The sequence below is a fragment of the Mugil cephalus genome, chromosome 23 (assembly GCF_022458985.1).
Source record: "Mugil cephalus isolate CIBA_MC_2020 chromosome 23, CIBA_Mcephalus_1.1, whole genome shotgun sequence".
NCBI classification, from domain to species: domain Eukaryota; kingdom Metazoa; phylum Chordata; class Actinopteri; order Mugiliformes; family Mugilidae; genus Mugil; species Mugil cephalus.
Window position 1 is genome coordinate 14136225 of NC_061792.1, and position 22423 is coordinate 14158647.

Here is a 22423-nt window from a genome sequence, read left to right on the forward strand (position 1 = left end):
ACGTTTTGGAGCTACGGTCGTCTGTTCAAAAGCTCAGAAACTATAAAAGCCTCAGCTTATATAATGTGTTTACACATGGGCACAAGTTGTGTATCTTACAAATGATGAAACATTTCTGAAAAAGTGTTCGTCCCCTTCCTGATTTCTCTCTTTCTTTCTTTCTTTCTTTCTTTTTGCATGTTAGTCGCACTTAAATGATTCAGAGCATCGAACAAATTTAAATGTTTGAATGTCAAAGATAACACAAGTAAACACAGAAAAATGAAGGTTTTTGTTATTAAGTCCCTAAACCTAATAACTGGTTGCTCCACCCTTAGCAGCAGCAACTACAATAAAGCATTTGCAATGACTTCAGTGAGTCTTTGCTTTTTTTGCTTTTTTATTTTTTTCCCCTTAATAATAAAAACCTTCATTTTAAAACTGGATTTGTGTTCACTTGTGTTGCCTTCATCTTTTATATTTAACTTTGTTTGATGATCTGAAACATTTACAAGTGACAAACATGCACCGCTGGTGATAAAACTGAAGCTGAATTTAAATAAAGTTTCACATCTTGTGTCCTTTGACCAAAACTGATCATTAAGAGTGTGACCTCTTTTCTCTGTTAGCCATTCCTCTATAATTACACATCCATCACACTCACACACACACACACAATTCCTCCAAGCTTTAGATAATTGCTAAAAACACAATAAAAAAGCATTCTCACCTAATGACGCCTTGAGAGCTGAGGCCTGAGAACTTCAGGCGACTTTGATCAGTTTGTGACAGATGTGAACGGACAGCTTTGCTCCTCCAAAAAGGGACGATCTTCCTTAAATTCGCTTTTGTTATATAATAAATCCACATAACTGAGGGGAAAATACAGATTCAAATGTGATTTTAACTTTTAATTTATACGTATATATGGTGTATATATCGACTGAAAACTAATTTCGCCTTGGGATTAATAAAATAATTCAGATTCTGATTTAAAAGATACAAAACGTCAGTTTTACTGTTTCCTTTTATTCATATCTTATATTTAAACATTTGTGAAAGTCTTTTTAGTTTGCTGGGCTTGGCTACGTAGGGCTGCGTTGCCTACAAAGTAATATTTAATCTCATATATGTCAAGTTGACTTGCCTCAGAATGTTCTTTTACAACTGTCTTTGAACCAAAATATCTGCAAAACAACATTCTAGTGTACTGAGCTGACCATTTTTTCCTGGGGGGGTTTCATCTTGTGACCACTGCCAGAGGTAACATCTAAAAAGCTCACAAAATACCTAACGCTACTATTAGCTCAAAGCTTTCATTAGCTGGAAGGTCAGGAGGAGCTACTATTAGTTGGGATGCTAGGAAGCTAGGAAAAACTTTTATTAACTGGGAAGCTAAGAGGAGCTACTATTAGCTGGGCTGCTAGGAAGCTAGGATGAGCTACTATTAGCTGGGATGCTAGGAAGCTAGGATGAGCTACTATTAGCTAGGATGCTAGGAAGCTAGGAATAACTTTTATTAGCTGGGAAGCTAAGAGGAGCTACTATTAGCTGCGACGCTAGGAAACTAGGAGGAGCTACTATTAGCTAGGATGCTAGGAAGCTAAGAGGATCTACTATTATCTGAGAGGCTAGAGAGTTAAGAAGAGCTTTTATTAGCTGGGAGGCTAGGAGGAGCTACTATCAGCTGGGATGCTAGAAAGCTAGGAGGAACTACTATTAGCTGGGATGCTAGGAAGCTAGGAAGAACTTTTATTAGCTGGGAAGCAAAGAGGACCTACGATTAGCTGGGATGCTAGGAAACTGGGAGGAGCTACTATTAGCTAGGATGCTAAGAAGCTAAGATGAGCGACTATAAGCTGGGATGCTAGGAAGCTAAAAGGAGCTACTATTAGGTAGGATGCTAGGAATCTAAGAGGAGCTGCTATTAGCTGGGATGCTAGGAGGCTAGGAGGAGCTACTATTAGCTTGGATGCTAGGAAGCTAAGATGAGATGATATGAAGCTAAGATGAGCTACTATTAGCTTCGAGGCTATGAAGCCACTGTTAGCTAGGAAGCTAAGAAGAGCTACTATTACTACCATGCAGTCAAAGACTTTGAATCCTTGGTGTCAGGTTTAAGACATTAATACACAATATTTCTAAATATTATACACACATTATACAACAATCCACTTATCAACATCATAAATCATTATTAAATTAAAGAAGTGTCATCTGTTGGGTTAAGGTAGAGTGCAGATACAGAGATACGGAGAACAAGACCGAGGCAAATAACCCCAAATATTTGTGCTGCTGTTCTGGGAAGCTTGAGTTATGTGCTCACTGACCTGGAGTCAAACTATACTTTCATTTACAGCCCTTTTCTACACGAAGCACACAATAGCACTCACAGTCTTAACTCATTCCTCTGCTTAAGAATTGTCAAAAGGAGGTATTCTGGGGTTTACCTCGGGGGCCTTTCAGTGCTTTCAACATTTTAGTGACATTCACTCAGAAAGCTTACATGCAAAGCAGGTCATAATTTTTAGAGCATTCTTCTTTGATTTTGGCCAATTTCTATTCTCTTAGAATAGATGGAGTTAATATTAATTATCGAAAAGGGAATAGAAATTGAATTGAAATTGAGCCAAAAATTATTAATAGAGTGAGATTTAAATATTAGACTAAATAATAATAACAATAATCCTGTAAATAAGTAAATAAATAAAAAATAATCTATTCTAAATACAGTTTGCACACACTAACTCTATTTACTCTGCATTTACGCTATGCAATGACTATATACAAAAACTAAATAAAATAATAATATACAAAAATACAACTATATGCAAAACTATGTGCATGATTGTATGATTAGTAGATGCAAAGAAGCAATGAACTGCAGTTTATTATGTAATGTGGGAATGTAATAATAATAATAATAATGATGATAAACACAATGAACGCCATAGGGTTAAAAATCTGATACATAACAGGGTGAAAAGCATTTTGACTATTAAAAGCAGGAAACTCTTATTTGGTATTATCAGTTGTAGTCACATTCATTGGGCATCGCCTTCCATTTCAAGAGTTAATAGTAATAACTACTTTCTCGAGTTTGTGGCGCCCCCTAGAGGCCACGGCGCCCTGAGCATTCGCCTATACTACTTAAACAAGGACTGAGATGTAACCTCCCACTGGGCCTGTCCACTAGGTGGCGATCCTGAACTATTATTATTATTATTATTATTATTATTATTATTATTATTATTATTCACATTCAAAATACACCAGTTAATAATTGTTCTTTTTGTTTTATATACTGTTTATGTTTTTACAATGAATATTTGAATTTATTTTTTATTAAAAGTTGGACATATGTACATTAAGAACAGCTTTTAAAAATGTTTTTCAGATATTATAATTATCTCTCTATCCCCTGACCTTTGAGTCACATAGTGGGGAGAATCATTTGCTTTAATAATAAAGAATATAAGGTGTGTGAAGCCCATGTGATTTTTCTTCTTTGTGCTTCCATCCTTTCACCCGACCACATTCATTCTTTGTGCGATGTGCATTATTTCCCTTTACCTTAGCTACCCTGCACACTCACGCCAGGACAGAGGAATGCAGCTGAGTGAGATAGTGCCCATAAACCACCGTGCATCCTCCCTTCAGAACAGAAAGTGAAGCCGTTGACTGCACTTCAGATCAAGTGAGTACATGATGAGATTTTCTGTGATCAGACATACGGGTTTTAGACAAAAGGCTTCAGTCATTAGAAGCTAAAGATATAAATTGCTTTTGCATTAAAGTTTTGTGGCAGCAGTGACATTTTTGATGATGATGATAATTGAACTCGACAACGAACAGATGAATATTTTCGTCATAATTGAGAGTAAACCTGTTTACACTTCAAAAAGAAAACAGGGAAATGAACGGCTCAACGTTTTAGTTTATAAAAGGTCGAGAAAGCTCCACATAATGAGCTGCCGAGCCTTTAATTTAATTCTTGTCGTGTCAAACCGGTTCAACTGAAATATGAATAGGCACCTCCCTCTTTCCTTTCATTTAGTATCAAAGTGATCACAGACGGTCGACAGACACAGAAATGTTCAGCACCAGTTCAGGTAAGTTCATCTCTTCGTTTACTGGACAAACTCTATGACCGTGAAAGTCAACTTATTGTTTTTTTATTGGCGCTCCTACAGACAACCACCCATCAGGCTACGACCTGGGCCCCCAGCCAGGGTCCCAGGGGGGTCAGGGGGGCCAGGGGTCCCATGGGGGCCAGGGATCCCATGGGGGTCAGGGATCCCATGGGGGCCAGGGGGGCCAGGGGGGCCAGGGATCCCATGGAGGCCATGGAGGCCATGATGCAGGTCATGGGCCTCAACAGGACCATGGAAGAGACGGTAGCCACGGAGGAGGTGGCCACCACGGAGATGATCATCGTAGGGACGATCGCCACGGAGACGACCATCACGGGGGCGATCGCCATGGACGTGACCGCCATGGCGACCGCAGGGAATGCAGCCCCGACCGTGACCAGGACCGCGGGCACAGCCCCGATCGCCATCGCCGTGGCAGCGGCGGCGGAAGCCCCCGCCGACGCCAAAGCGGAGGGAGCGGAAGTGGAAGCGGAAGCGGAAGCGGAAGCGGCAGTGAAAGTGATGGCGGCGGCCACCGTAAAAAACATGGCCACAAGCACAAGCACGGCCGGGGTCATGGTCACGGGCGTGGGCGTGGAAGAGGAGGACACTGGTAGAAAGGAGGATACAGGTGAGTTCATCAAAGAAAGTCAAACATCAGATCCACATATTCCTCCTCGACCAGCTGACTGGATTACTCACAGAAACCCTCATTTTATTTGTGTCTTATTTCATCCTTCCAGGGAGAAGACCAGCCGACCTCCTGAAAACTACTTTTCCTATGAAACATTTGTTAAAAGATAGATGATGTGAAGGCAGTTTACACTAACCTGACTCTGAACCTTCGTTTATCGTAACCAAACAAGCTTTAAACTGAAAGAGTGAACACTCTGTAGTGTATCAGTTTATGCACAATGAAAATGGTTTAAGGTGTGTTTCTGCTCTTAAACGGAATAAAAAACTGAACCGTCTCCTGGTGTACGATCATTTCTTTACAAGCCCAGTTTGAAGGATTAAAAAGTGAATGAAAGTCAAAGCGTTTTCTTGTAGAAACAAGTCCTTTATGGCCTGGATTACTGAGACCTCCCAGATGAGCTTCTTTGTTGTGAACGAAACGCATAGAACGCATCTGTGATCCACACCCTGGGGTGTGGCTGCAGAGTCGGTTAAGGTGAAAGTCAGATGAGGAGACTGTCTGCCTGCCTGCTTGGACTGGAAAACTGGATTCAAATAGTTTCGTACGTGGGCATAAAAAGGTAACGAGTGCAGAAAGTCTTACTGTCAAACGACAGGAACAGATGTAATGAGTTAGAAAATAAAGTAACATCCTTAAAGTTACACAACTTCATCACGCATTGACACATATGTTAATATAAAGGCTCTCTTGGACATATATGTATAGTCAGTCGTAAAATGTGGATTTTAAAACATGCATCAAATGAAAATAGTTTTTTGTTGTTGTTGCTGACATGAAATCCTCTCATTGCCTGAACCCGACTCTGATTACGTTTCATCTCTACAGAAACTCTGTACAGTAAACAAGGTGAAGGACGAGGTCGTCCTGTTCAACGAGTGTCTCACACATGTCATTTTCCCACGTCATTCTCCGACATACGGTCGGCTCCGTGTTTACCACCTGTTCATGGGTTATTTGCTGGGAATTATTAGTTCATGGCAGAAAAACATAAAGTTAGCGTCTTTCAACATGTCTTTGTGTGGGTGAGCGGGAGAAATCTAGTCGCTAGTGACATCAAGTGGTAGAAAGCAGGAGGATAAAGCTCACACAGGCTCATTAGAGGTTAACATGATGAATCTGCCACTGAAAACAAAATCATCTTATTCTTGACTGAAACTTGTCTCGTTATGAAATGACAAAACACTTCAGGTGTGGACAGAAGATCTGCGACGAGCAGCTACATTCCTGTAAAATTACAGGTTCAGGTGACGTCCCGGCATTTTCACCAGTTTCATCTTAAGCACGGCTTCTGTCCAGGCGCATGAAGCTCCTGTCTCTTCATATCATATATTCACATTCAGTGTCGATGAAAGGCAGCTCCTCGTATCGAATCTTCACCTCCCAGCAGAGCTGCAGAGCCTGAGCAACCACGTCCTCTGACATCCTCTGGGCAAAGTCCAGCACCGCCCTGCTGGCGGCAGGAGGAGCCGACGGGCAGCAGTCAGCTGAACTTAGAAGACACTCAGCCTCGCGTGCGTCCTTCACAAACTCCTGTGTTTCGTGTTTATAGGAAACAGACTCCTTCACTTCGTCTGAACCGGCTGAAGTCCTGCATCTGGATTCATTACATCCCATATTCACCGAGGAGCCGTCCACTTCTCAGAACCAGTGCTGCTGCTGGGAAGAATCGTACCAACATTTTAAACTCTTCCACCCAAACAGACTTCCTACCACTTTAAGAAACATTTCATTACCTGCAGATAAAACGAAGGTCGTTTGACTCACAGCAGCCTTCACTGGTCACCAAACATCCGAGAAGAAAGAGGCGTCCCAGCATTTTAATCCTTTACCTGCTGCTCTGAGCCGCAGCTACTAATTTAAGGTCTCTGACCTCCAGAGCAGCTGATAAACAGGCTCCTGCTGCTGCTGCTGCTGTTTGGTGGGAGGAGCAGATAACGTCAGACTCCCTAAAAGTCACCGTTAAATGGAAAAATAAATATTTAGTCAAGTAGATATTGATTTATAGTGTCGTGCCCATGTGTCTTCTATTAGTGGTGTTTTTACAGTTTGGGTGAGTTATGTCATTTCTTCACACCAGTTAAGTTAGTAGATCTGTGTCTTGTTATGAAATGACAAAACACTTCAGGTGTGGACAGTTTGGGTGAGTTTCCTACACACTGATTATTTGAATATGTGTAACTATTAGTGAAAACTTCAAATTTAGTCGGTTCATTAAATCACAGCAGTTTCAAATCATGCTGCTGACGTTTACTTCACATTATACATGCTTAAAAAGTTGTGTTGAGAAAAAAAAATCATTGCTTGGTGATTTGAGCAGGTGAGTGGGGGTGAGTGAGCTCTACACGTGGACACGGGTGGAGTGGTGCCATCTGGTGGCAACAACACGACTTCTAGAGCGCGGAAAATGCATTTTTTATTTTAGTAAAATTAATCTCTCTGAGTGCAGCCACAGCCACGACATGTGTGCTTTTCTTTCTTTTAGAGGCTTATTTCCATTTTTCACCATTTTTTCCCTGATTATACTCTGATGTTCAGATCACAAACTGAGGAATAAATGTTAAAAAGTCCGTTTTATTATTATCTACCTCTGAGATTTTACATCAAAGCTCATTAAAGCCACAGTTAATTTAAATTCTACTGAACGTACAAAAGTACTGCTACCGCTTTAAAATTTCACTCGTAGGAGAAAGACCCCTTTTGCAGCCAATCATAAAGTCCTGAGGCTCGGGGACAGATGCATATCAGACAGCGTCATCCCTCTGACTTGTTCTTCTCTTCAGGATGCTCCTCTTCCTCCGCCTGACCGTCTTCTTCTTCTCTGCGGGTTTCGCCTTGGAGATGAACCAGACCTCCAAGCTGCTGGCGGAGAGCGGGGAGCAGTGCTCAGCCTGTGACTTCCGGGAGCACAGCAAACAGATGAGGCTCCACAGCATCAAGTCGCAGATCCTCAGCATCCTGCGCCTGGAACAGGCGCCCAACATCAGCCGGGACATGATCCGCCAGCTGCTCCCCAAAGCGCCTCCTCTGACCCAGCTACTGGACCAGTACGACCCGCGGGTGGAAGACGAGGACCACGCGACGACGGAGACCATCATCACCATGGCCACCAAGAGTAACTAAACCCGACCAAAGAAAGTTTCAATGTGTTTTGTCTTATTTTACTCGGTGCGTGTTGTGCGTAAAGTGCGAAGTCCTTGCGTAAATAGTGTGCGTAAAACAGTATTATGGAGACGGTTCCCTATTATTGTTTTTCCTTTTCATATGTAGTGTTTATATAAGTGTGACATTTCCTCTGTGCCACCATCTGGACACATTTTACTTTTCTGTGTTGTAGACTATCACTGCTGTAAAAAGTTATACATCTTCTTACAAATATCTCCCCACATTTCACTCTTATCCAGGCCGTGCTGTTGTAAACATGTAGGTTCCAGTCGAATTATTTGCATATGACAAGACACTTTAACATTTCATATGAATGATTTCTTCCAGCCAATCTGATCGCCCAGGACGAGCTGTCGTCTTGTTGTCTGTTCAGCCTCAGTCCAAAGATCCAGCCCAAGAACATCCTGAGCGCTCAGCTGTGGGTTCACCTGCGTCCCGCCGACATGGTCACAACCGTCTTCCTGCAGATTTCTCGCCTCAAACCTGGGAAGGAAGGAAACAACACCCGTGTGCGGGTGCGCTCCCTGAAGATCGACACCGACACCGGCGCCGGTTCCTGGCAGAGCATCGACATCAAGTCTCTGCTGCAGGCCTGGCTCCGTCAGCCAGAAACCAACTACGGAATAGAGATCAACGCTTATGACTCCAAAGGAGAGGACCTGGCTGTCACCTCAGCAGAACCCGGAGAGGAAGGACTGGTGAGTGCAACACAGATCAAAATATTAACATAAAAATTAAACCCATACGCTTCAAATTTGTTCTGGAAACTTTGTTACTTTGATCTAGTGGGACTGAATGAATGAGAAAAGTAATGCATAGTGATGCATGGTGCTTGTTGAGTTCCAAAGTCGCACAGAAAACATTCTTAAAGACTTGTTGCAGGCACATTTCTAATTTCTTCATTCGTTTCCAGCAACCGTTCATTGAGGTGAAGATACTTGACAATCTGAAGAGATCTCGGAGAGACTCGGGCCTCAACTGTGACGAGGAATCTGCGGAGACGCGCTGCTGTCGCTACCCGCTCACCGTGGACTTTGAGGAGTTCGGCTGGGACTGGATCATCGCGCCCAAACGCTACCGGGCCAACTACTGCTCAGGGGAGTGTGAGTTCATGCACCTGCAGCAATATCCACACGCACACCTGGTGAACAAGGCCAACCCACGGGGCACCGCGGGGCCCTGCTGCACGCCCACCAAGATGTCGCCCATCAACATGCTCTACTTCAACCGCAAGGAGCAGATCATCTACGGAAAGATCCCGTCCATGGTGGTGGACCACTGCGGCTGCTCCTGAAGAAAACCAGGCCTCCCGCAGGAGCTAAGGCCAATAACAGAAGCTCAGCCCTCAGCAAAAGTGTGAAAACGTTCAAGAAAATGTGATGCAGTAGTTTCAGAGCACAAAAAAATGAGCAGGTTTTGAGGATTTTTTTTTCTCCAAGGAAGTGGGATTCTGAAGTTATTCTTTTAGTTTTGTACTTTTTTTTAAAAAAAAAAAGCCAAATACACGCAAAGACAGGAAATTTAAAATATGACAAAAGATGCTAAAATAACATTTTCACTCAACATGTGTTCACATGAAACAAGACTTTCACTCCTGCTGCTTCCTGTCCTCCTTTTATATGTAAATCTGCCCTGATTTGAGCTTTGACCGGAGCAAACCCTGCAGGGCGTCTTCCACGTGCGCCTTTATTTTAAAAAACATGAACTGAGTGACTCTGAGCCGACACGTCGTCCCTCCCTGTCCTTCTCGCTGTGATCACTTCCCAAGAGCATCACAGTGACACAGCGAAAATGATCAAGTTTTTTTTTTAAATTTTTTTTTAATGGACGTTGTTGCAGGTGTGTGTTGTTCAGTGTTGAGCCTTTGTTTCGTCGTGGTGGCTCGTGCGGTACGTATTTGAACTGGAATGACCTGCCTCCTTCATGACGTCATGTGTTCTGGTGCTGGAGCCGGAAAATGATCAGTTTTGGTGAATTTGTGTTTGAGACAGTTAAAAGTTGAGTGCCTTCATTGGAACATTTTCACATTTTTGTCTTTATTCTTGTATTTCTGGTGCGTCGCAAATTATCTTGGTGCATTACATCCAACAAATCTCATTGTAGTTTGACTTCTTTGTGTTTTATGTGTGACGCACATTTGCAGGATTCTTCTTTAACCTAAACAAATTAGTGTTAACTTTCTTGTGGATGGAGCATCTTTTGGGTGTTGGAACTGTGTTGGAACCAACACCATGATGCACAACCAGTTGTCAGATATTGATCCTAACCTTCTCTCCATGGAGCAGAAATCTCAAGAAAATGAGAATGTTTTCCAGAAACGTAGAAATCCTCTCCAGCTCGTACGATTGGTGCATAAATGCCTTTGGAATTTCGGGCTCCAACATCTAATATTTAAGTGTGAGAGTAGAAACTGTGATCTCAGAGGGAGGCTTCCACTCAATTTGAAGCCAAGTGCAGATGTCCTGGCTGTTGTTGTGCTTCACGGGGGGTTCTGACCCAAAAGTCTTTGTTCTGCCGTTGGAACAGAATGTCCACCAGTGATGATTCATGCTGGTGGAGGTTCTGTTGTGAACTTGAGTTAACTTCTTCAACTTTTTTTTTGTTTTTGTTGTTGCTGCAACCTTTCTGCAAAACCTCCGCTGGTGCATATTTGAAATTTCATCCGTAAAAAAAAAAGTGTCATCTAGTGGTTGCATCTTATTTCTATGATTTCATTGTGTTTATTTCTACAGATATTGTCACTTTTCTTTTATTTAGCATTAAAATAACTCCAGTGCAGTTTAATGTTATTTGAAAAACCCATTAGAGAAACAAAACTCTTGTGTTACACAAAACTTCCAAATATATATTATTTTAGTTTTTAATAAATATAATTTTGTGTTGCATTAATGTTTTTGTTGTTATTTACATGTGACCACATATTTGGAGCAGTTATCCATTTCTGCTACACGGGGGCGCCAAAGCTCATTTTACTGGTAAAAGGTTTATTTTCAAGTAGTTCATGAAATGCTGAGTGTGTGTTTTGGATATTTCTCAAAAGACATGTGGGCCCTGGGGTTTTGTTCTGTCTTTGTGTATAACTACGAAGAATGAACTATTCAAATTTCAACCTAGATGTGTTGAAGTAAACTCATAATAACTAACTGTAGGTCATTATAACAGCTTCATTATTTAGATTTTATGTTAATTAACAGCGTGTTCATATTTTTCTAACTACATACAAGGCTTTTTTTTGTTTTCTTTTCTTTTTATGACCTTTTAAAATAAGAACAGACCAGTTCCAGCTCCTCATCACGACAGACTGAAAGATCAAACTTTAACTTTACTCAATCTTTAACAATTATAACACTTGTTAGAATAATTCTAACAGGGGAAATAATCTATGAAACGCACCATATGTGTATAAAATATCTTCTGTTTTATCTTATTCTGATATATATATATATAGGATTAGCCTATTTGTTTCTGCTAATTGATTTGAAATAAAAACAAAGCCTATTCTCGAGCCATAATTGATAGTTGTGAACAATTATTATTATATATTGGGCCTGTGCCTATATAATTATGTATTAATTATTATTTTGGAAAAGATTAATTTTATAAAACAGTATGAAACTGACGCTGTGCTAGTTAGGGTTCAGTTTCGTATTTTTAATATACTTTCTCTTTCTCTGAAAACACGTGGTCTCTCGGAGCTGTTCCGTGTATTGGCTTCACTCCCTCAAAACGGAACAGTATTTTACAGTTTTTAAACAATTAAATACATTGTACGCACAGTGTGTCTCCCTCGTGGTCTTTAAAAACAAAAAACACGTGTTCACTCTGGATATTATGCTCGCACAAACGTATTTTCATGAAAAACATCATGTGTGTCTTATTTATTATTTGTATCTACGTGCTGACTGTCGGAACAGCCTGTTTCTCTTCGTTCTGATTGGCTATCACCAGACAAGGGGCGGGGACAAGCCGTGAGTTCTACGCGGTGATTGGCTGATGCCATTTCCGCACAGTTAAGCGACGTAACATCGGAGTTTCTGCTCCGTAGATTAGTTGCACAACATTGGGAAGAACATACCATTTTGGATAAACAGTTACACGCATCTCCGAGATTTTACACGTGTTTTCAAAAGTCAAAGGTAGGTTCAGGCACTGACTTCCTTGTTTACTGTTTTTGTTTAGGTCTCTAATGTGGTATAGAGTCAACAAAACCGAGCAGACGAACTTGAGCTTGGCAAGTCGATTAAAATGTAAGAGTCGATCAGATAACGCTGTGCTACGTGATACTTTTATACGTGGTTGAACGTGTAGCTACCAAACGGGCTGCAGATTTAGTTTAATCATTTACAGCTTTAATTGATGTCGCCTGGCCCGTTCGCCAACTGAAGACTGCAACATAAATCTATGGCCGACTAAACGTGGTGATATTATTTCCTAAATGAATCACATGTAGGCCGAACTCTCCAGTGACGCACCAACTATTAGATTAGACCGAGATTATATTTCTAATGTATATGATTTTGTGAAGCTTTTAGTATGAATCCTTAAAAAGACGCATTTCTCTATGGAGTCTGGTTGTGGAGAGCAGGGATGACCTGAACGTCCCCCAAAATAAGAGTTGTGCAGTTAAATACCAAAACAAGTTTGACATGAAACAATACAAAACGTTTTATAAATGTTTTATCCACGATAGCAACTCATTTCATTCACATTCCTGTTGGATTCTGTCCAGTGAATATTTCTGCTGAAGAATAATGAGAATTTCAGTGTGGCTTGGGTTTGTCAGTGAGGAAAACGAAACCCAGGATGACATTATCCACCTCCTACATCCACCCTCAGCAGATTATAATAAGTAACAGTTGGTTTAAATTGCAACAGTAAGATTTGTTACAGCGCCTTTAGCGTTCTTCTTGTATTTAGATTTAATAAAAGCTTTCAACAAGAGGTTGAAACATGAGTGTTAGATTTTCCTGTTGTGAATTCAAATTAAACCTGAATTAAGGGTCATCTCCAAAGATTAAAACTGCACAGCTCAGATTATTTTGATGCAGGTGATGTCAGGAAAAAAAAAAAAAAAGAAGAAGAGTTTGACCGCACACAGAAGAGGCATTTCACCATGTTAACCGTTCTCATGTCACAGTCAAGTGAATCTTTTGTCTTCTGCATCTGTTGTGTGCGGTGAAACTCTTTTTTTTTTGTGTGGCAGTTTTAGCTTCTAATGCAGACTGAGTCAGGGACGAGGCGGACGCAGTCGAGCCCAGCGTAATTATCACATCAGCACTTCTTTATTTCGATGCAGGTTTGGGCGTGCGAAAGCAGTAAAGACTTGTTTTGTTTGTTTTTTTTTTGCTTTTCTCCACGTAAGATGGCGCAGTGGTGCCAGCTTCAGATGCTGGACTGCAAATACCTGGAGCAGGTGGACCAGCTGTATGACGACTCCTTCCCCATGGACATCCGACAGTACCTGAGCAAGTGGATTGAAAGCATCGACTGGTAAGAAGTTGCAGCAGCAGCAGCCGCTGGCCCTTTATGTGCTTGTTGTTCTCCTTTTATAGCTTCGCATTATGTACACAGGAGCATTTATGATAGGCTCACTCTTCATCCATGAGATTCTGCGGGTTGAATATTAGTCAGTCGCTATGCAACTAAACTGCTAAATAAATGATTCCTCTGTGCCTCGGCGTCCTCAGGGACACGGTGGCGTTTCAGGACTCGCTGGCCACCGTCCGCTTCCACGATCTCCTCGCTCAGCTGGACGACCAGCACAGCCGCTTCGCCCTGGAGAACAACTTCCTGCTGCAGCACAACATCCGCAAGATCAAGAGGAACCTGCAGGTCAGACAGCCCTCCTGCAATCTGCTCATGCACCTGAGGGCATTAATGATGGATTCTAAATGCTGAGCGGTTGTTTCTCCAGGATCGGTTCCAGGAAGATCCCGTCCACATGGCCATGATCATCTCCAGGAACCTGAAGGAGGAGCAGAAGATCTTAGCCAACGCAAAGAGCGCCGAGGTAAAACCTGCAGCTAACTTTTTCCTTAAATTGGGCATTTTTTTTTAGGGAACTGCCTTCAGAAAGGAGCTTTAAATCATTATTCCAAGTTGAAAGAGGAGTGAAATAAAATGTGACCCGCAGCAGGAGGGTGAGGGGGTCGTGTCGGCCATGGTGGTGGAGAAACAGAAGCTGGACAACAAAGTGAAGGAGATGAAAGACAGAGTCCAGGTGAAGCAGAAACACTGCAGAGATTCTATCGGTTCCTTCTACATCGGCCCGGATTTAAACGATCTTTAACTCTTCTTCTCAGGTGGTCGATCAGAACATCAAGAACCTGGAAGACCTGCAGGATGAGTACGACTTCAAAGTCAACACGCTGAAGAACAGAGGTGAGAAATTCACATGTTTCTATGAGAGAGCCTATTCTCAAGACGGAAACAAAAACTATTTTTCCGTTGCTGCTGCAGAGAACGAAATGAATGGCATGACGGCGAAGGAGCTGGAGAAAGAGAAGATGACGGTGGTGAGGATGTGTCTGGAGCTGAAAGCAAAGCGTCAGGTGAGCAGAGCAGAGACACGGAGGACGGAGGAGCTGTTCGTTTGTCTCCAGGATGGCATCGATCAGTTGGGCACGTGCACATGAAGTCTTGTGTTTTTTGCCAGGACGTGGTGATGCAGCTGAGCGAACTCCTGAACGTAACCCAGACGCTGCTGACAGACCTGATCTCCGAGGAGCTGCCGGAGTGGAAGCAGAGGCAGCAGATCGCCTGCATCGGTGGCCCCCCCAACGCCTGCGTGGACCAGCTGCAGAACTGGTGAGACGTCCAGACGTGTATCGATAAACCGAGCTGTCAATCTAAGCCTCCTGCAGACACTAGGCCACGCCCCCTAACGCTGCCTAGCCAATCACGAGGCTGCATTTTACCAACTACTGAGGCCAGTTGGACGCGTTTGAAATAAAAAGAATGAATATTTGAGCCTGTGCGTTATTCGAATAGCTTAATATTGAATGCAAAATAATAATAATAATAATGTACATTCATAAATAGCACTATTTACATCCATAGAACACATATAGTATAGTAGGTGCGTAATCTCTCCGTTGCAGGCTGCTCTACAGTCTCTCCTTCATCCTCCTCCAGGTTCACAGCGGTAGCAGAGAGTCTCCAGCAGGTTCGTCAGCACCTGAAGAAGCTGCAGGAGCTGGAGCAGAAGTTCACGTACGACAACGACCCCATCACACAGAAGAAGGCTTTCCTGGAGGCCCGGGCTCTGGAGCTCCTCAAGAACCTCCTCTCCAGGTAGGGCAGCCGCCTGACTTCCACCTTATTAATAATCCAATCATCATTATTAATATCTCTGTGTGTGTGTGTGTAGCTCTCTGGTTGTAGAGAGGCAGCCCTGCATGCCCACTCACCCTCAGAGACCCCTGGTCCTGAAGACCGGCGTCCAGTTTACTGTGAAACTCCGGTAAGAAACACACAAAAAATGTGAAACTTAAGATGTAAAATAAATATGTCCTCTCCGTCTGTGACTGTTTTACTGTTGAGGATGTTTTTATCTGAGTGGCTGCAGCTACCGCCCACCGAGCTGATGTGATTAATTACACCTGTGGTTAAACGGTTTTACACAGAAAAAGTCACGGTTCAAAGACTCAGGCAGACGTCATTTATCTGCACATCGCTGCCAGTTTCCTGTTTCTGTCCAGTAAGTGGTGTGTTTTTTTTTTTTTCCAGGTTTCTGGTGAAGCTGCAGGAGTTTAACTACCAACTCAAAGTGAAAGCTGTGTTTGATAAGTAAGCTCATCTCATGTTTTTCTTTGCTTTAAACCTCAGCAGCTGCATGTTTTTTTTGATCCGTTAACAAACCGAACCTTTATCTTTTCCTCAGAGACGTGACAGAGAAGAAAGGGTGCGTCACTAAACCACTTACTCATATTTGAACATACAATCCCAATAAATTGTATCATGAATAAATCATCTCCTTATTTACTAACTTATTAACAGCTTTCGTAAGTTCAACATTTTGGGAACGAACACTAAAGTCATGAACATGGAGGAGTCGAATGGGAGCTTGGCAGCAGAGTTCAGACATTTGGTAAGAAATGGTATTAATTACTGGACGTACATGCATGGATGGATGGTTTCATCAAGGAGAGATGTATTAAAGCAAAAAATGTACATAAAAAACAGAATCCTGTCTGTTCTAATCAGACGTACGCATTATTTTGTGTCTGTAAAAACCCATGTGTTTCTGTAACTATGTTTTTTTTTTCTTCTCCACGTAGCAACTGAAAGAACAGAAAGTTGCCGGCAACAGAACAAATGAGGTAAGAAGCTCTGGAAGCTCCGCCATGTTTCAGGAAGTCACATATCAGCGATAATTGTGACTTTAATTATAGAAAATCCAATTAAAACGAATTCACTAGTGGGGCCATGTCGCCATCTAGTGGCGAAGTTAAGGAATCGCACCTAATTCTGAATACTGGGGAAATTAAATTTGAAATGATGATTAAAGACTTTACTTTTTGATTTCATTTATATTTTATGGCCAATTATATGCCTAAAAGAAATATAGTTACCGAGCATACAAAAAAAAAATTATGTGTTTGTAATTTACTCCCATATAAGATAAAATCCTCGTACTAATTCACCGCTACTTCTTTAATTTATTATTAATTTATTCCATTAATCCATCAGTTTATTGTAATACATGTAATTTAATGTATTGTGTTACATCATCTGGAAACAGCTGAGTGTGTCTCTTTGTCCAGGGTCCTCTGATCGTCACCGAGGAGCTTCACTCTCTCAGCTTTGAGTCCGAGCTGCAGCTCAACCAGTCCGGGCTGGACATCAAGCTGGAGGTGAGACACGCACTGATATCTGATATCACAGTCTGATGTTCAGGGACGGTTTGCTGATGTCTGTCCTGTCGCCGTAGGCCATGTCTCTGCCTGTGGTCGTCATCTCTAACGTCTGCCAGCTGCCCAGTGGCTGGGCCTCCATCCTCTGGTACAACATGCTCACCACCGAGCCCAAGGTGAGCCTCATCACATTCCCTCCGCCGCCGTCCGTCTCCACGCCTCGCCGCTCTCTCGTCACCACACTTTTCTGTTTTCCAGAACCTGAAGTTCTTCCTGTCGCCTCCTCAAGCGAAGTGGTCCCAGCTGTCAGAGGTCCTCAGCTGGCAGTTCTCCTCCGTCACCAAGCGAGGCCTGAACCAGGAGCAGCTCAACATGCTCGCCGACAAACTGCTCGGTCAGAAATGCGACATCCGCCTGCTGCTCTTTACTTCATGTGAAATGAAGTGACACGAATGATTTTCTGTTTCAGGAGCCAAAGCCCAGAGGAACCCAGAGGGACAGATCCCCTGGACCAAGTTCTGCAAGGTGAGCCACAGCCCTACCAAGTTAAAGCTGTTTTACCTGTTGAGCTCTGGAGTTTATTCCTGCTGCAATAAGATCCTCTTCATTTGTCCAGCAGCAGAGTGCCAACGAGAAAGCGTTTCCCTTCTGGCTGTGGATCGAAGGAATCCTGGATCTGATCAAAAGACATCTGCTGTCTCTCTGGAACGATGGGTGAGCGCCCCTCGGGTTTTGTTGGGAACGTTTCCAGAGAAGGATAGAAACTGAACTGTTTTTTTTTTTGTGTGTCTGTGTGCAGCTCCATCATGGGCTTCATCAGCAAGGAGAGGGAGAAGGCTCTGCTGAGTGACAAGTGTCCGGGAACCTTCCTGCTCAGGTTCAGTGAGAGCAGCAGAGAGGGAGCCATCACCTTCACCTGGATCGAACACGACGTCCACGGTAACGTAGATGGACCAGGACCAAGTGTCTGCTTCCACCACATGATCAGTAACACGTCGTCTATCAAACTAGCTTAAAAAAAGTGGTAAAAATGTCCATTTATGTGTTCATTTCACTGCACTTTGCCTTTAATTTCCTCATCTTTCTGCTGTGAGTCTCGTCTCTATCTGGTATATGAGGAACTGTTGTGAAGCTCTTCATCTCCTCCAAAAGTCACTCGCCTCCAAATATGGTCATATCCTGTCTGTTGGCGACCGATGGTGAAAGTAGAAAGAAATCTGAAGCTAAACTCTTCAAAAGTGAGCGGATATTCTGCCTCTAGTCTGAGTTTATCTGAGATAAAGACATTTAAAGTCGTCTCTGAGAAGAAAATTACAGCTCAAATTAGCAAGAAAAGTCAAAGAAAAGTCAAAGATGAAGGAGAGGAGAGGGGGAGTCAGACTCATCTGAGGTGGAGACGATCAGCGATGGATCAAAACATGAACATTTAACCTGATATTTATTGATGTTATATATGTTGATGTGATTATATGAGATGTTCTGGAGGATTTGAGTAGATCTGGTTTTGGTTCATGGTGGTTTCCAATAAAAACATCCATGATTTTACAATTTGAAACTTTAAAATGAGCCAGAAATCTCCACTTCAGCAGCTCTGACACAAACCAAACTTTACACATTTATTCCTAACGATGCAAATTAGTTCATATTTAAGTCCTCATTTGCATATTTAAATACAAATTCAGAGAAAACTTGTGTGCAGGGTTTAGCCTAGCCTCCCTGGTACTCTGCAGTCTGGTCCGTTTTGTATATTCTGAAGATTGATGTTGTTTTTCTGAATGAGTTTCTCGTTTCTCTCTCTTCCAGACAAGCCGGTCTATCATTCCGTGGAGCCGTACACCAAGAAGGAGCTTTCTGCCGTTTCTCTGCCCGACATCATCCGCACCTACAAGGTGATGGCGGCCGAAAACATCCCCGAGAACCCGCTCCGCTTCCTCTACCCCAACATTCCCAAGGACAAGGCCTTCGGCAAGTACTACCCCTCAGAGAGTAAGACCCTCATGATGTCCTCCATTCATACGGTAAAAACTTAAACTGTTCTACACCAAACTTCATCAAACCTTCAATTAACTTCCAGCTCCAGAGAAGATGGACATAGATGACACGGAGAAGACGGGCTACATGAAGACGGAGCTCATCTCTGTTTCTGAAGTGTAAGCACAGAAAGCCACTAAAAAAAAACATTTACTATAAATGAAGTCGTTTATTAACCAGAGTTGATGGTTGTCCGGGTTCAGACATCCGTCCAGACTGCAGGACAACATAATGCCAATGTCTCCCGACGACTACAAGGTTCTGGAAAGGTACGTCGGCCCCGGAGACATCGACGCCGTGGTGAGTGTCAAAAATATTTAGAGTGTGATGAATAATCCTTTTTGTTCTGACGTGCAGAGACCTATTTTATCATTAAGACCTGGATCCCTCCAGAGGCACTGACACCCTGTGACTCCTGGATGTGACGCACACTGACACCTCCCTGACACTCACTGGCACCCACTGAAACACTGTGACTCCTCCCTGACGCTCGCTGGCACTCACTGAAACACTGTGACTACATGTCGGGATCTTTCCAGTGGCACTGACACCCTGTGACCACTAGGGTAAATCCTGACACTGACGCTGACACCCCGTGCCTTGCTGGCAGTGACTGCCACTCTTTCGAGAGTCCCTCTTTCTGCAGCTGACAAATCAAGCGCGTCTTTATTCATCGTGTTCTATTTGAATTAGATGCGATTATTGAAAGTTTATATTTAATACCGAGTGACGATGAACACCACATTTAATGCAACCTGTCAATTAATGAATGAATGAATGAATGTCACATTGACGTACTGTCCTTATTATTATTAAATAATTAATATCTTAAGTATTAATTAAATAATTAAAGAGATTAAATTATGTGAATCAAAAGCTAAATATTGTTTTTGAAATGTAGTTGACTTGATTTTTTATTTCTTTTTAGTCAAAACACGATTTCTCTTAATATACAGTAAAGTATCACTACACACAATCAAATTTCATCACACAACTCCATTGTGAAGAGTAATAAAGACATTCAGGTGCTTATTTGTTTTTTCTATTTATTAGTATGTAACACTGTATATCTTGAAGGTGGTTAGGTGGTGTACTTCTCTATGCACTAAATGTAATAACATTTACTTTTGCTAAATGACTTGTGCTGATGTGCAGCATCCTCACTGCTTCTTGGTTAACTTTTAGCCAAGCAGTGTGAAGACGAGTTTGAACTAGAATGACGTTGGTCCCGTATAGGGCTGAATTAACGCTTTGATGCGTATAATCATGTCAGTAAGATGATTCTATGTGTCTACATCAAAACATTACTGTTCATGCTGCATTAATATCTGCTGGTTTTAAACATTCAGCCAAAAGGGTGAAATCATAACTAAACGAATTCATCAAAACTGTATTTATTCAACAGTTATTAAGCAGTGGCACAAACATCATGTAGTTTCAAAAGAAATAAAGTGCCTTTGCATGATGCAACTAATATAACGTATCAAAATAATATGAATTCAAGTCCACATTTTGTGCATAATATCCAGTGTTTCCTCTAGGATTTTTGTAAGAAGTGACGCTTCAAGTCTCCTCGCCTCCCCGCCCCACTCCTGAGCAAACAGAAAACAACTTGATGAATAATAATAATGCCATAATAACCTCGTTCTTTATTTTAAACCGAGCGGCGTCCTGCGGATCGAGACACTTGAGGAAGTTTACAAAGTGACGGTAGCCGGTAGATTAACAACCCCACAGAGTAGATACTGAGCAAGACCCAACACTCCTAAATGAATGTAGAGAAAACACTGATATCAGGACAATATTTTAACAAATAAGTTAAAAAAATTTACCTAATAACACCAAAAAAATTGCACACATTTCCAAAAAACGCGTCGCCACAAAAGGTGGTAGTACGGTACTACCACCTTTTTTGGCGACGCCTTTGCAGCATACTTTGCATATGACAGTTGTTTGGTCGACATCCTCTCTCCGGTTCCCAGACCTCTGCCAGATGATGGATCCTGAGGAACGATTGGGACAATGGGAGGGATGTAGTCACAGTGTGTCAGTGGGTGTCAGTGAGTGTCAGGGAGGAGCCAGTGAGCGTCACATCCAGGAGTCACAGGGTGTCAGTGCCACTGGAAGGATCCTGACATGTAGCCACAGTGTGTCAGTGGGTGCCAGTGAGTGTCAGGGACGAGCCAGTGAGCGTCACATCCAGGAGTCACAGGGTGTCAGTGCCACTGGAAGGATACAGGTCTTATTGTCTCTATGGGTGAATATTGGTTAGATGTATCCAACATGGTGCCCATGATAGACGTGACCAGCTCAGAACCCTCCATTCACTAGATGGATGGACTCTCTATAGCAGCTCTCTAGTGCCACCTGATGGTTGAATTATACAGTGCAGTGAACTGTTACATGGGTTTATTTTGAATTATTATTCTCCTTAAAAATTAAAATAATTATGTTACAACTGTAGCTATAAATGAGGTCCAGTCCAGTGTCTGAAGTCCGTCCAGCTACAAACCTCTTTCTTTCCGTCTGTCTCTGTTTCTCTCTTCCTGCTCTGCATTCAGGCCTCCAACCTGATGGAGTTTGGAGAGTTTGGTTCTCAGGTAGACGCATGTTTAATGTGTCAGTCTAATAAACACCTTCCTATGAAACGCCCCACACTGCATGTGTTGACTCAGCACCCATCCTAACAATCACACCGTAGGAGCTTAACTCACTTGCTCGACTAGTTGTTCTGGTTTTTCACTGAATCTCACATCACTGACCTTATGAAAACAGAGAGAATCATTTCTGAGTTGTTTAATTTGGCCGAAACTAACTGTGATGCGACAAAGGCAGTGTGTTAAACTGAGGCCTAAGGAAGGTGACCGTGGAAACTAAAGAGCTGGCTCCTCTCTGACTTCTAACTTGTTTTCCTTGTTGTCTTTTCAGATGCAGAGTGCAGATTTTCAAGATGAAAACTGAGCCTGAACTCTTCTCATTCTGTACATTTATTCATTTTATCATGAGCTTTACTCTTATCATTATGAACATTATGAACTTTCATCTGAGACCCCGTCCTACCCACACACACACACACACACACACACACCTACAGACATAAACAACTAGAATCACTTTATTTGTACGTATTTCTTTTTTATTACATGTGAAAATGGAGCCCTGTAACCTTAAGAATGTGATTCTGGTCCTGAGGCTGACGAGTGCCTCAAAAATACTCAGTACGCCGATTGTCAGTGTATTAAAATGTGACCTCATGGTTGTGGGAAAAAAATAAAAGCTTTTTTTTTTATTTAAGGAGTCTATTCATGAACATTTAAACTAAAGAATTAATGTGATAACGTGTGAAAGCTTAATGCAGCCGCCACCTTAATGACACACAAAGGTCCTGATGTCAACAGAGACTGAGAGTGAGGGGCAGGTGTTCCTAATAAAACATTATGTTGACTTTTTGTGGTTGTTGTTTCAGTCAGACTCTTAAAGTGTATGTATCTGTGTGTGTAGCACCATGTTGAGATATTCTGGGTTGTGGGTTTAATTCCCAGTCAAGACAAACAATAAAACAGAGA

At 42.3% G+C, this 22423-nt stretch overlaps 2 protein-coding genes and 1 long non-coding RNA gene across 9 annotated transcripts; 2 read left to right on the forward strand and 1 right to left on the reverse strand.

Annotated features, from left to right (window-relative positions):
* Positions 1–4802: 4802 nt before the first annotated feature.
* On the reverse strand, positions 4803–6689 carry LOC125001062. Its single transcript, XR_007111469.1, has 2 exons — positions 6543–6689; positions 4803–6465 (listed from the first exon to the last, which is right to left on the reverse strand). It is a non-coding gene; the product is annotated as an uncharacterized LOC125001062 (long non-coding RNA).
* Positions 6690–6700: 11 nt separating this feature from the next.
* On the forward strand, positions 6701–10860 carry LOC125001007 (growth/differentiation factor 8-like). Its single transcript, XM_047576907.1, has 4 exons — positions 6701–6859; positions 7590–7921; positions 8299–8669; positions 8885–10860. Exons 1-4 carry the CDS (start codon positions 6825–6827, stop codon positions 9263–9265), a joined length of 1119 nt encoding a protein of 372 aa, XP_047432863.1. The 5' UTR covers positions 6701–6824; the 3' UTR covers positions 9266–10860.
* Positions 10861–11979: 1119 nt separating this feature from the next.
* Positions 11980–22306, forward strand: stat1a (signal transducer and activator of transcription 1a). 7 transcript variants are annotated; one of them, XM_047576841.1, is made up of 26 exons: positions 11991–12107; positions 13175–13230; positions 13334–13461; positions 13659–13803; positions 13886–13981; positions 14105–14191; positions 14274–14352; positions 14431–14522; positions 14627–14778; positions 15106–15264; positions 15341–15433; positions 15700–15759; positions 15854–15874; positions 15970–16060; positions 16251–16292; positions 16737–16826; positions 16904–17002; positions 17085–17220; positions 17296–17351; positions 17443–17540; positions 17626–17765; positions 18630–18791; positions 18901–18976; positions 19061–19157; positions 21419–21457; positions 21786–22306. In XM_047576841.1, exons 3-26 carry the CDS (start codon positions 13334–13336, stop codon positions 21816–21818), a joined length of 2271 nt encoding a protein of 756 aa, XP_047432797.1. In that variant the 5' UTR covers positions 11991–12107; positions 13175–13230; the 3' UTR covers positions 21819–22306. The 7 variants fall into 7 exon arrangements, with proteins under 7 accessions (XP_047432794.1, XP_047432797.1, XP_047432793.1 ...); XM_047576837.1 differs by having other exon boundaries at positions 11992–12107; positions 18630–18812; XM_047576840.1 differs by having other exon boundaries at positions 11992–12107; positions 14108–14191; positions 18630–18812.
* The last annotated feature ends 117 nt before the right edge of the window (positions 22307–22423 follow it).

What these genes read in the sequence shown, in the direction of transcription:
- LOC125001007 (XM_047576907.1), top strand. Translation starts at nt 6,825, where the DNA reads ATGTGTCTTCTATTAGTGGTGTTTTTACAGTTTGG. An exon ending in GTGGTGTTTTTACAGTTTGG is followed by an intron (nt 6,860 to 7,589) that starts GTGAGTTATGTC and finishes TCTTCTCTTCAG; the next exon opens with GATGCTCCTCTTCCTCCGCC. An exon ending in CATCACCATGGCCACCAAGA is followed by an intron (nt 7,922 to 8,298) that starts GTAACTAAACCC and finishes GATTTCTTCCAG; the next exon opens with CCAATCTGATCGCCCAGGAC.
- stat1a (XM_047576838.1), top strand. Translation starts at nt 13,334, where the DNA reads ATGGCGCAGTGGTGCCAGCTTCAGATGCTGGACTGCAAATACCTGGAG. An exon ending in CCGGCAACAGAACAAATGAG is followed by an intron (nt 16,293 to 16,736) that starts GTAAGAAGCTCT and finishes CTCTTTGTCCAG; the next exon opens with GGTCCTCTGATCGTCACCGA. An exon ending in CTCATCTCTGTTTCTGAAGT is followed by an intron (nt 18,977 to 19,060) that starts GTAAGCACAGAA and finishes GTCCGGGTTCAG; the next exon opens with ACATCCGTCCAGACTGCAGG.